The following is a 10,635-nucleotide window of genomic DNA, read 5'->3' on the forward strand; positions in this document are numbered from 1 at the left end:
AATGAGACCAGGCCGTTGACTCTCCCTATTCCCTTTCTATAAAGTACTGGAAGCATTAGTTGGATTAATAAGGCAAGAGAAGGAAATTAATAGGAAAAGAAGAAGTCAGATTATCCATATTTGCACATGATATGAAATTATACATAAGAGATATCAAAAATTCCACCAGAAAACTTCTAAAAATGTTTTACACTTTCAGCAAAGTGTCAGGATCCAAAATCAACTTACAAAGATCAGTAATTTGTCCATATACCAACAGCAAAAATGCTGAGAAAGAGATCACGGGTACACTCTCATTCACAATGCCCTCAAGGATATATCTAGGAATAAACCTAACCAAGGAGGGAAAAGTCTTCCAAGGTGAAAACTTTAATTCTCTGAAGAAAGAAATTGAGGAAGACACTAGAAGTTGGAAAGATCTCCTATGTTTATGGACTGGTGGAACTAATGTCGTGAAAATGACCGTTCTGCTGAAAGCAATTTGCAGATTCAGTGCAATTCCAATTAACACCCCCCCCCATACTCTTCACAGAAACAGAAAAAAAATCCTAAAACTCATATGGAAGTAAAAGAGAGCCCAGATAGTGAAAGCTATCCCGAGCAAAAAGAACAGTCCTGGGGGAATTACCATACCAAATGTCAGGTTCTACTGCAGAGCTACAGCGATAAAGAGCACAATGTCAGCATGAAAACAGACATTAACAGAACAGAACAGATCCAAACCTAAGTGCATGGAATTGTAGCCATCTTCTCGTTGACAAAGATGTCCAAAATACACATTGGATGGAGGACAGCAATCATTGACAAATGGTTCTGGGGAAACTGGGTGTCCACATTGAAAAGAATTCAATTAGACTCCAAAAATGAAAGAACTAAATGTGAAACCCAAACTGCTGAACCTGCGAGGAGAAACCATCGGTCTATGAGGAATTGATGCAAGAAATCACCCTCTGAACAAGACTCCACTTGCTCAGCAATTAACAACGGACAAATCTGATCTCACAAAACCAAAAGGCTTCTGCACAGCCAAAGAAACAACCAACCACGTGGAGGGGGTGCTCTTAAGGTGGAAGAGACTCTGCCAGTCATACATGGACAGAGGAATAGTACTCAGAATATTCCAAGAACTCCAAAAACAAAAGGTCAAGAGAACAGATGAGCCGATTCAAAAATGAACGGTTATGGATTTGAACAGAGTTCTTAAGATAAACCATAAAAATGGCTAAGAAACATTTAAAGGTATTCATCATCCTTAGCCATTAGGGAAATACAAAGCTAAAACTACTTTGAGATGTCATCTCACCCCAGTCAGAATGGCTAAGACCAAGCCAAGAACTCACAACAAATGCTGCCGAGGGCATGAGGAGAGAGGAGACGTCATTCACTGTTAGTGGTGTTGCAAAGTGGCAAACCCACTCTGGAAATCAATGTGGAAAAATCACAGAAAACTCAAGGTAGATCAGCCATACGTCCTAGCTACACCCCTTCTTGACATACGCCCAAAGGACTTGACATCCTACTCCAAAGACACTGTTCAGCCACGTTTATTACTGCTCAGTTCATCACAGCCAAGAACCTAAATGTTCTTCTACTGATGAATAGATAGTGAAATGTAATATATATATACACGATGGGATACAATTCAGCTGTAAAGAAAAATGAAATCACGAATTTTGCAAGTGAGTAGATAGAAAATATACTGAGTGAGGTAACCCAGACCCAGAAAGACAAATGCTGTGTGTTCTTTCTTATTTCCGGAGCCCAGCTCCAAATCTTTATATATATATAACATGGAGTAACCACAGAAACCAGGAAGGTAGAAAGAGATCATGTGGAGGGTGGGGTGGAAGAAACTCTAGAGAGGGAGAGAGAAAAACATGGGTGGTATGAAGGGAAAATGAGAAAAATAGCTGAAGAGACTGGGAAGGAGCGTGAAAGGTAATACAGAGGGAGGGGTAAAGAAAACAAGTAACACTAAGGATGCTTGAAAAGGCCCAAGGGAGACATGTTATTTTATGTTTACTTAAAAACAAATATAATGAATATGTAGGGTGTGTGTGTGTGTATATGTATGTGTGTAGTATGTCTGTGTGTGTGTGTGTGTGTGTGTATGTGTGTGTGTTTACATACACAGTTTAAATGAAGTTAGACTACATGAGTGCTAATGCTTCCCTCAAAAGCCAGAAACTAACAAAACCCAAAACCCTAATGCCAGGCATGGGAGCCCTCCCTTGGAGTTGTTGGTGAGGGGTGGTGTTTCTGAGAGATTCCCAAAACAACACAGGCCATTGCCATTGCCCTCAGTTGCCCTCCAGGACCCGAAGATAAGATACCACATACTTTGGGCACAAGACTTGGAGAAGCTGAGCTGGAACTGACCTGAAAATCTCCTTCCTCTCTCACAGTATTGGAAGGTGCTATCCAAGTTGACCAGGGAGAAGCCTAATGACAAGTACTGGCCCAGCAAGATATCCCCAGTGGTGCAATAGTGGCAGTGTTATCTTAGAGATAACCAACCAATAGATAAAACCAATAGTGTAACCAATAGACTTACAGCCTGCTCAATAGGAGACAACTCATGCCTGGTACTACAAACCTAGGGCTGAAGAGAACGTGGATCCTAGAGAACCCACTACTGCCATTTCCCTAAACTAACATAATTTCTAACTACATCCTGGCTACTTATTCTTATACCCACAGATAAGACTAACTTATCCCCCTGCCATACACACTTACTCTGCAGTAGTTGGAGACCACCACAGAACCACAAGTTATCCAAATGCAGAGAACAGCTGACCGTGGGGTAACCAACCCCAGTTGCTACAACTTTAATGAAAACCCACACCTAAGGCTCAGGGAACATCTTGGAAGAAGGGTCAGGAAAACTAAAAGCCAGGGGAGCAGGGTTCATGTTGTGAGATAGTTATCTTCTAGAGATGACAGCAGATACTGCAAATATGAAATCTTAGTACTACAGTTGCCAAGACAATAATGACCTCACCCAACTGGGTGAGATTTCACAAGGCTCCACACCTACGTGAGAAAGTAAAAGCCATCGGTGGCTACCAAGAGTGAGAGAGCCAGTTTTCTCCAAGGACAAGCTTCCTAATAGGTTATTCAAGCCCAAATAGTCCACCCCTTAGCACAAGTATATTTGAGTAACACTAAATGGACTCAGCATGGTGTGTGTGTGTGTGTGTGTGTGTGTGTGTGTGTGTGTGTGTATGTATGTATGTATGTATGTAACAGTAGTTAAAGAATAAAGTATCATGAATTTGAGAGGAGTGAGGAGGGACAGGTAAGGAGTTGGGGAGAGGGGTGGAAATAATGTTAATAAAGTATTAGTATATGAAATTCTCAAAAATAACAAGTTTAAACTTGAAAATAACATTGATATATTAAAATAATGTTTTAAAAGGAGGAGGAGGGCCACTGTGATGGCTCAGTGTGTAAAAGTTTGATTCACTGAGAAATAGCTTTAGTTTTTGAAAAGGAAGAGGAGAGAAAGGGAGTGGGAAAGGGAGGGAAAAAAGAAGGATGGGAATGAGAAAAGCAGGAACCACTTTGTTTATCTAGCAAATTGGCTGGATAGTTACATTGTTAAATGTGATTTTGAAAGAAAAACTGAAGTGACTTGACCTAATGTTTTGTAACTTGGGTTTATAGTCTAGTGATCAGGCACCCTTCCTTCTAGGTCAGTAGGTACCCACTGCAGAAAAGAGCCCAATGACCGATAAGACAATGCAGCTTCGCCCCTCTCTGTTGTTTATCAACAGGTGACACTCATTTTTATTAGCATTATAGTGACTGTATTGTAACTAATGTGTTTTCTCTTTTTATTGATTTGGGCTAAATCTAAGAACTAGAATGTGTGTTTATATGTCTATGGTTACACATAGATTTCTGTTTATTGGAAGTGTGAAAACTTCTGTCTAATTCAGAATCGTGTGATGATTTGTCAGTAATTCACTATGGTAACTATACAGAAATGCTTGTCAGTGTTCTGTTTCGTTCACAAAGCATTTCTGTTGTACAGAAGCCATTGTCTAAGCATAGTGCCTTATAGTTGAAGGTCAGTTGGCAAGGTAGCAGAACAGTATTTGCTTTTAGTCTCTGAGTCTACAAGTGAGGAGGTTCTCCATGATAATGGGAGGCACATGTTTCTCCTGAACCCTTAGAGCCAGAGGCACCTGCCCAGGTTCCTCTGGTCCAGCATACTGAGAGGTTTTACTAGCACAAACCCAGGCAAGTGGACCAGGAATCCAAGCTTAAACCTCTTGGCTTCTCTTGACTTCTGGTTCATGTTGAGAGCAGAATGGCCTCCACTTGACCACTCTGCCATCACACCACTGTTTGTGCAGCTCCTTTTCTGTGGGTTATCCACCCAGTCTTCCTCTTCCTTCAGATCATCGATGAACATGGAAATGTCCTGCCCCCTGGCAGGGAGGGAGACATAGCCATCAGAGTGAAGCCCACCCGGCCTGTAGGCATCTTCTCTGGGTACTTGGTAAGGACCGATGTTCTCCCTCTGTTCCTTGTCAGGGTGAGATAAAACAAATAGGTTGAGAGGTGCCTAATGTTATAAAGCCCCCAAGAGGTATCGGTGAAACTCACAGAGTTATCAGGGTTCAAGAGCAGGCACTTTTCCAATAATGACACCTAATTCTGTGTAAGCCAGAAATAATACGAAATTAGAACAAAAAAAGAATGGGCACTTTATGAAGAGAGATGTCAGGCCATTTACTCTTGCTAATCTCAGCCACTTACTAAAAACTCACCTTTCCCCACAAACCTTAGCAACAACCAAACCTTCTATAATGTACCAGTATTCTTATTGCCTTTGAGCATTCCCCCTGCTCTCTCCACAAAGCATGGACCCAAGCTCTATGGCATTGTGGAGCTTTAGAGCTATGCTAGATACTCCATGGAGAGAATCTCAATAGTACTGACAGCACCCAGGGTTCAGACCCTTCCAAGGCACTCACAGATAATACCTGAGTAGGGCCAGCTCTCTTTCCATGTAGTGATGGTGAAGCCAGAGATTATAAGCTCAGTCAAATCTACAACTGTTGGGAAGTGCTAAAAGGCAACCTCAAACACACACCTTCTGGATATGTGGCAAATGCTTGTACCCAAGATAATAAATGAGCAAGTCCAATGATAATGCTCTTCCTATCATTTATTGTGGTCTCAACCTATGGATCACAACCCCTTTTGGGGTCAAATGACCCTTTCATAGGAGTCATCTAAGTCCATCAGTAACCACAGTTATTTATAATCCAATTATAACAGTAGCAAAATTACAGTTATGGAGTAGCAATGAAAATAATTTTATTGTTGGGGGTCACCACAACCTGAAGAACTATATTAAAGGGTCACAGCATTAGGAAGGTTGAGAACCTCTGGTTTATTGAGCGTATATTACAAAGACAAGTGCTCTTCAAACTCCTGATATACCATAAGCACATTTAATGCTTTAAGACACCATTTAAAAATTTTAGAGCCAGCTTGTTTAAATTCAAATGCTACTCCAGTATTTGCTGGATGATCAGGAGCAAGTTATCCACCCCTGTCTCACAACCTCATTGGTGAGTTGGCATCATGTTGTATCACATTAGGAATGTAAAGGCATTGGTATTTATGAAGCCCCTAAAACTGCACCACATACAAGTATAATAAATAAAGAAAGCCTGACTGGTCCAAATCATCACCTCCACAGGGGAAACTGAGGCTCTGCAACCAGGACACAGCTACATTGCACTATTTCCAAACACTGCCTGCACACTTTCCCCATAGGTTCTCACATACTAGCAAGGGAATATGTCTCCATCTAATACACGTGAAATAGAAGCAGTGGCATTGGCAGATAGATATATTTAAGGCCCTGGTGGTAATGGCAGCAGAAGCAGCATGGTGACTACAAGAAATCTCTGGTCAAGAAGTGTGGTTCCTTGCCTCAGTTCTACAACCTAGAAGAGCAGATTGGCTTCAGACAAGCCCCTTGAATTTCCCTTGACATTCCCAGTGATGGAGCTGGGTGAGGAATTCTAACCTCCTATCTGGTCATCAACTTAAAACCCATGCTCCCATTCTAGAGTAACAGAAAAAATGTCCAGAAAAACGCTAGCCCTCAAGCCTACTCACTGCTCGTATGTTAGTGGCTCAGCTAAATAGAAGGGTCCAGCCATGGCAGAAGTGTGAACCCTGACTGAGACTTTGGAATCCTGCTGGCCAGTCTCTAGACCTTCCAAGTATAATGAGGGGAGGAGGGATACCAAATGGACTCAATATAACCTTAGGTGGTATTATGGAGTGAACAGATATTAAACTGTCTGCAGAAGGAAAAATTGAATATGCAGGGGGAAACACCCTAGACTATACATGAATCACTGAATATGTCAATATTATCTATAAGACTAGATTCAGGGTAGTAGGTGAGAGAACTTCAGTGGAATGACTACCCAGGTTGGCTGGGGAATCCAAGGTCAGTAGATTTGTGACAGGTCCACCATACAATGTGGAGCTGCTCAAGTGGTACACTGAAGGAACTGTTCATACAAGTCCTGCTGGGACAGGGGTCTTAGATTTTGCAGACATAGTAGCTCTCTGTTTCTGTGTTCACTAGGAAAATCCCAAGAAGACAGAGGCCAATATTCGAGGAGACTTTTGGCTTCTGGGAGACCGGGGAATCAAGGACTCAGAAGGGTATTTCCACTTCTTGGGGCGGACAGACGATATCATTAATTCCAGCGGGTGAGCATTATTTCTGGACCAGGAAGGGTGTTCAGGGGTTTTGTTCTGCCTTATTCTCAGTCCTAGAGGTTGGGTTCCCTGTCTTCTCTGAAGGACATACTTTTGCAGGTACCGGATTGGACCATCTGAAGTAGAGAATGCATTGATGGAGCACCCTGCTGTGGTTGAGACAGCTGTGATCAGCAGCCCAGACTCTACCAGAGGAGAGGTGACATGTAGTTGTGAAATGCAGGGACAGTGTTGTAAGGAGGTTAAGAACACAGATTCACAGGCTAGACAGCTTGGGTTCAAATATTGACTGTACTGCCAATCAGCTGTATGACCTCCACCACGCTGCTGAACCATTCTTTTCCTCAGTTTCCACATTTGTGAGATGAGGGATTGTTGTGAGCATTAAATGTGCTATATATTTGCAAAGTGCTGGGGAACAAGACTTAGCACCCTAGCACACCAGCACCAAGAAAGATCTATTCTTGACAAGAGTCAAAGAGGGAGGACTTGGTCTAGAAGATGCAGCCCTTGAACTACAGCATAACTAAGAAGGAGGACCCTAAAACATCAGGGTGACAGGACTGTGCAGAGCTTAGTGTGTGTGTGGAGAGGGCTTAAGGTGGATCAGTGTCCCAGTGCACTTCTGCATGGCACAAGCTTGGGGATGTCCTGTGTCTGGCAGATATGGGCCACATGATCTATAAAATAATGAGAGCCACTAGGGGAGCAAAAGAGGACCTTCCACTGAGCTTTGAGTTATAGATGGTTTTATTTTACTTACCGTGAATTAAACATGGAAATTTTGTCCCATCCTACAGATGGATAAACTGAACTTTAAAGAGATCAAACAAACCATTCAGAGTCCCCATTCTTTGTTTTCCTATCTCTCTTCTCTGCATCTACTTTCCCCTCAGCAGCCTTTGCTATCATTGGGGTCTGAGGTGAACCTGGGGTCTCTTATCCTCACTTCCCACTCAAAAAATGAATCACTTGATAACAAGTTGGAATGTTGGCTCTTCTTACCCACTTCCCATGGTTTCCTTTTCTTTGGCCCAGACATTTGGATAGATGCGGGCATATAGTTGTGGCTGTGGTGGGCATCTTGATACTGATTTTGCTTCATCCTAAGAGATGAGTAAGTATTCTGATCTCTCTTGTGTCTTATCCTTGCTGTAGGTGGTAAAGGCATTTGTGGTCCTTGCCCCTGAGTTCCTGTCCCATGACCCAGACCAGCTTGCCAAGTTGCTGCAGCAGCATGTGAAGTCAGTGACAGCACCATACAAGTACCCCAGAAAGGTAAGGCCTTTACCACCCCATGTCCCCTGTGCTTACAGAACACCTGTTATAGTTCTCTTCTTTGGCATGAGAACAAGGCCTCTAATTTAAAAGTCCTCCCTGCAGTGACCCAAAACAACCCAACAACTATCTTAGCGCATGAAAAGTGGCCACAGCCTTTAACTCACTCTGAATTAAAAGCCAAATGCTTTTATGAAAGGTCACTGAATAGTGGGGCTCTGCAAAATTATTTAGAACTATACAGCTTTCCGTTGCAAAGACAGAAATTTAACTTAAAATTCGTTGCTTGTATAATTGAAAAGTCCATGAGTGGGCACAATCTTCTTCATGGTTAGTCCTAGGCATATGTATGATGTGCTCAGAGATTTCAATTTAATTTCTTCACTCTCCTTCTGTATTGGCCTCATTTATTGAAATGTTCTCTCTCTGAGGTGTCATCCTCTTCAAGTATACATTCTTAGCAGCTTAGAAAACTACAGTAGAGAAATTGCATGCATGTCTCCCATGAAGGTCTTGGAGTTGTTTCTTGCTGGACTAATTTAGGTACCCATAATTAAACCATTCTATGTAACCAGGACAGTGGGATAACCTGATTGGTCAGTTCTGAGTCGTGTGGTCATCCTTGCAGAAAGCAGAGGAAGGGTAGGAGAGGGTTCTTCCCTATACCCAAAATGTGATCTAAGTGAGGAAAAGGGGGTTCTCCTAAGAAGATGGAAATGACAGCATGGAAGGACTTTTTCACTCTGGGCACTAAGACAAGTGCTCTGCCGTGGCAGGGAAACCATGACTGCTCAGGCTCTCATCCCTGCGACCACATGCCTGAGTAACACTTCAAGGAGTAAGTAGGTAGTGTTGGTTCATGGTTTCAGTTGTGGTCCCTAGTCAGCAGGCTCCATTAGTTTTAGGTGTGTGGCAAGGATGAAAAGTCTGGTGAAGGGGCACAGTAGAGGGAAGCTGTTCACCTCATGGCAGTCAAGAAGCACACCAGTAGAGGAAGGGACTAGGGACAAGATAACCCATAGTATTCCATTCTATGGAATCCTTAATAAAATAAATAAATAAATTGAAATAAATAAAAGAGAGTTAGCTTAAAAAAATACCGAGTTTGATGTGGAAGTTTAAGTGTCTGCCTTTGGGTCATGCCATGTTCATCTTGCTGCTTCTCCTCTCTTCAAGACTACATATAAAAACCAGTGTTCTACACCTCCCTTCTCTGTTCTAGCCATCTTCTTCCTGCCCTGGTTTCAAGACACCTTCCAAGGCTTCTGATGGCAAACAAAGTCAACTTAGAACATCTCCATTCTCCATATCATATTCCTGGGCCCTCCATCCTTAAGAGATAGTGCTCACAGTATCTCCTCTAAAAAAAACCAAAATTCAGTGCACTGTAGTCACCAATGAACCATGTTGATCTGATTTTTCATAACAGGTGGAGTTTGTCTTGGACCTGCCCAAAACTATCACGGGAAAAATTGATCGGAAAAAGCTTCGAGCCAAGGAATGGAAAACAGCATGACAAACCCAGGCCCAGAGAGACTCCCAAGGCCCTCCCTGGGCTTCTGTCTTCCCTATTCCTTTCCTGTAACTTCTCAGTCTTCCTGTGAGACATACGATTACTCACACAGAGGCATATGTGATTTCTGTCTTTGCTTAGTTATTAAAACAGAACAATGACATATTGGATATTAAAGGAAGCAAGAGGGAATGAGAGATTTGCAGAAAGAAGTGAGAATAAGTCTAATAAAACAACAAGGAAAAGAAATTACAAATAAAAGTGGGCAGGAAGGGAGGAAGGAGGAAGTAGAATGAAGGGGGAGGAAGAGAAGAGAAGGAACTGGGGGGGATTAGAAAACGAGAAGAATGTGGGCAGAACAGTAAAGTTGATTCAATTCTTAGGGACATCGTGTCCAAAGGGGGAGCAAATACCACAGAGCGTTTGTCATGTACAAAGCACTGTCCTAGGCATGTTACAGGCCATCCTGATTCATATGTGTAGCATCTGCAGGCTCAACTTCTTACACATCAAAACATGCCACTCCCTGTGGTTCACATTTCTTCTTGTTTCTACACTTCCTAGAATTAATATTAAAATCACTTCAAAATCAAAACTATAATTTGGGCAAGACAGAAGGAGGGGTTTTGTAACAGTTTATGGACTGGAGAACCCAAAGAGGATAAGCACCCACACACATACACACAGACACATACACACACACAAATAATAAAGTAAAAGTAATAAAAACTAAAAAGACTAAAGGATGACATTAGACAATGCCTAAGTTTAGCTGCCTTTTTAGATACAAATTACCCCACTCTTGAAAAGCTTGCACATGTATTTGGATGTTCTTCAATGTCTCTGCTATCCCTCTTCTCTCTAAAGCCTTTTTTTGATTCGTTTGCTCTCTGCTAATTTTTCATATTAAATTATGATTGAAGGAATAGATTTCAAATGGTCACACTAAGGACTTACTTTATCTAATGAAAACTCTGAGTAGAGAAAAATCTCTGTCCAGCCAAACTCTCTCATGGTGGAGGGCACTGGGTAGTTATTACTTGAGTGACATTATCTGATCTAAATAATAGTTATCTGTGTCC

The 10,635-nt window shown here is 42.0% G+C and overlaps 1 protein-coding gene across 2 annotated transcripts in view; it reads left to right on the forward strand.

The window, feature by feature from the left end:
• The window catches only part of Acsm2b (acyl-CoA synthetase medium chain family member 2B), a 29,298-nt gene extending 19,742 nt beyond the window's left edge, over positions 1 to 9,556 (forward strand). Inside the window, exons 9-13 of one of the 2 annotated variants that reach the window (XM_036190541.1) lie at positions 4,406 to 4,507; positions 6,626 to 6,753; positions 6,847 to 6,961; positions 7,921 to 8,040; positions 9,470 to 9,556. In XM_036190541.1, the coding sequence (XP_036046434.1) occupies positions 4,406 to 4,507; positions 6,626 to 6,753; positions 6,847 to 6,961; positions 7,921 to 8,040; positions 9,470 to 9,556 (552 nt within the window). The remainder of the gene's footprint in view (positions 1 to 4,405; positions 4,508 to 6,625; positions 6,754 to 6,846; positions 6,962 to 7,920; positions 8,041 to 9,469) is intronic. The other variant, XM_036190551.1, reaches the window with a different exon arrangement.
• Positions 9,557 to 10,635: the final 1,079 nt, after the last annotated feature.

This window comes from Onychomys torridus, chromosome 1, assembly GCF_903995425.1.
Source record: "Onychomys torridus chromosome 1, mOncTor1.1, whole genome shotgun sequence".
Classification (NCBI taxonomy): domain Eukaryota; kingdom Metazoa; phylum Chordata; class Mammalia; order Rodentia; family Cricetidae; genus Onychomys; species Onychomys torridus.